This window comes from Papilio xuthus, unplaced genomic scaffold (assembly GCF_000836235.2).
Source record: "Papilio xuthus unplaced genomic scaffold, Pxut_1.1 DF825946.1, whole genome shotgun sequence".
Lineage (NCBI taxonomy): Eukaryota > Metazoa > Arthropoda > Insecta > Lepidoptera > Papilionidae > Papilio > Papilio xuthus.
The window spans coordinates 6619735-6620014 of record NW_013532703.1 but is presented as its reverse complement, the minus strand read 5'-3'; the positions used below and the strand labels follow the sequence as shown (position 1 = coordinate 6620014).

Below are 280 nucleotides of genomic sequence, written 5' to 3'. Positions count from 1 at the left end.
CCCCTCCACCGCTCCTCTACCCACTCTGAGCCGCAGGTTAATGGACGTCCCTCACGTGTGTTCCGCAGGCGAGGCGCGCGAGGGCGCGGCGGGCTCGGAGGGCGCCGCGGCGGAGGGCGAGGAGTGCGTGCCCGGCCGCTACCACAGTCTCAGCGCGGGCTGCGGCGCCGCCGGGGACGCCATCGAGTTCCGCTCGCACTGCACCAGCGCAAGTGAGCCCCCGCAGCCGCACACACCAAGCACACCACGCACACACCACGCACACACCACGCACACACAC

The 280-nt window shown here is 72.1% G+C and overlaps 1 protein-coding gene and 1 long non-coding RNA gene across 2 annotated transcripts in view; both read left to right on the top strand.

Annotated features, from left to right (window-relative positions):
- Positions 1–41, top strand: part of LOC106123865 (uncharacterized) — a 9069-nt gene extending 9028 nt beyond the window's left edge. Inside the window, exon 10 of the mRNA XM_013320275.1 lies at positions 37–41. Within this exon, the coding sequence (XP_013175729.1) occupies positions 37–41 (5 nt within the window). The remainder of the gene's footprint in view (positions 1–36) is intronic.
- Positions 42–89: 48 nt separating this feature from the next.
- LOC106124193 (uncharacterized) overlaps positions 90–280 on the top strand; it is a 1334-nt gene continuing 1143 nt past the window's right edge. The window contains exon 1 of the long non-coding RNA XR_001228191.1: positions 90–212. This is a non-coding gene — a long non-coding RNA (uncharacterized LOC106124193). The remainder of the gene's footprint in view (positions 213–280) is intronic.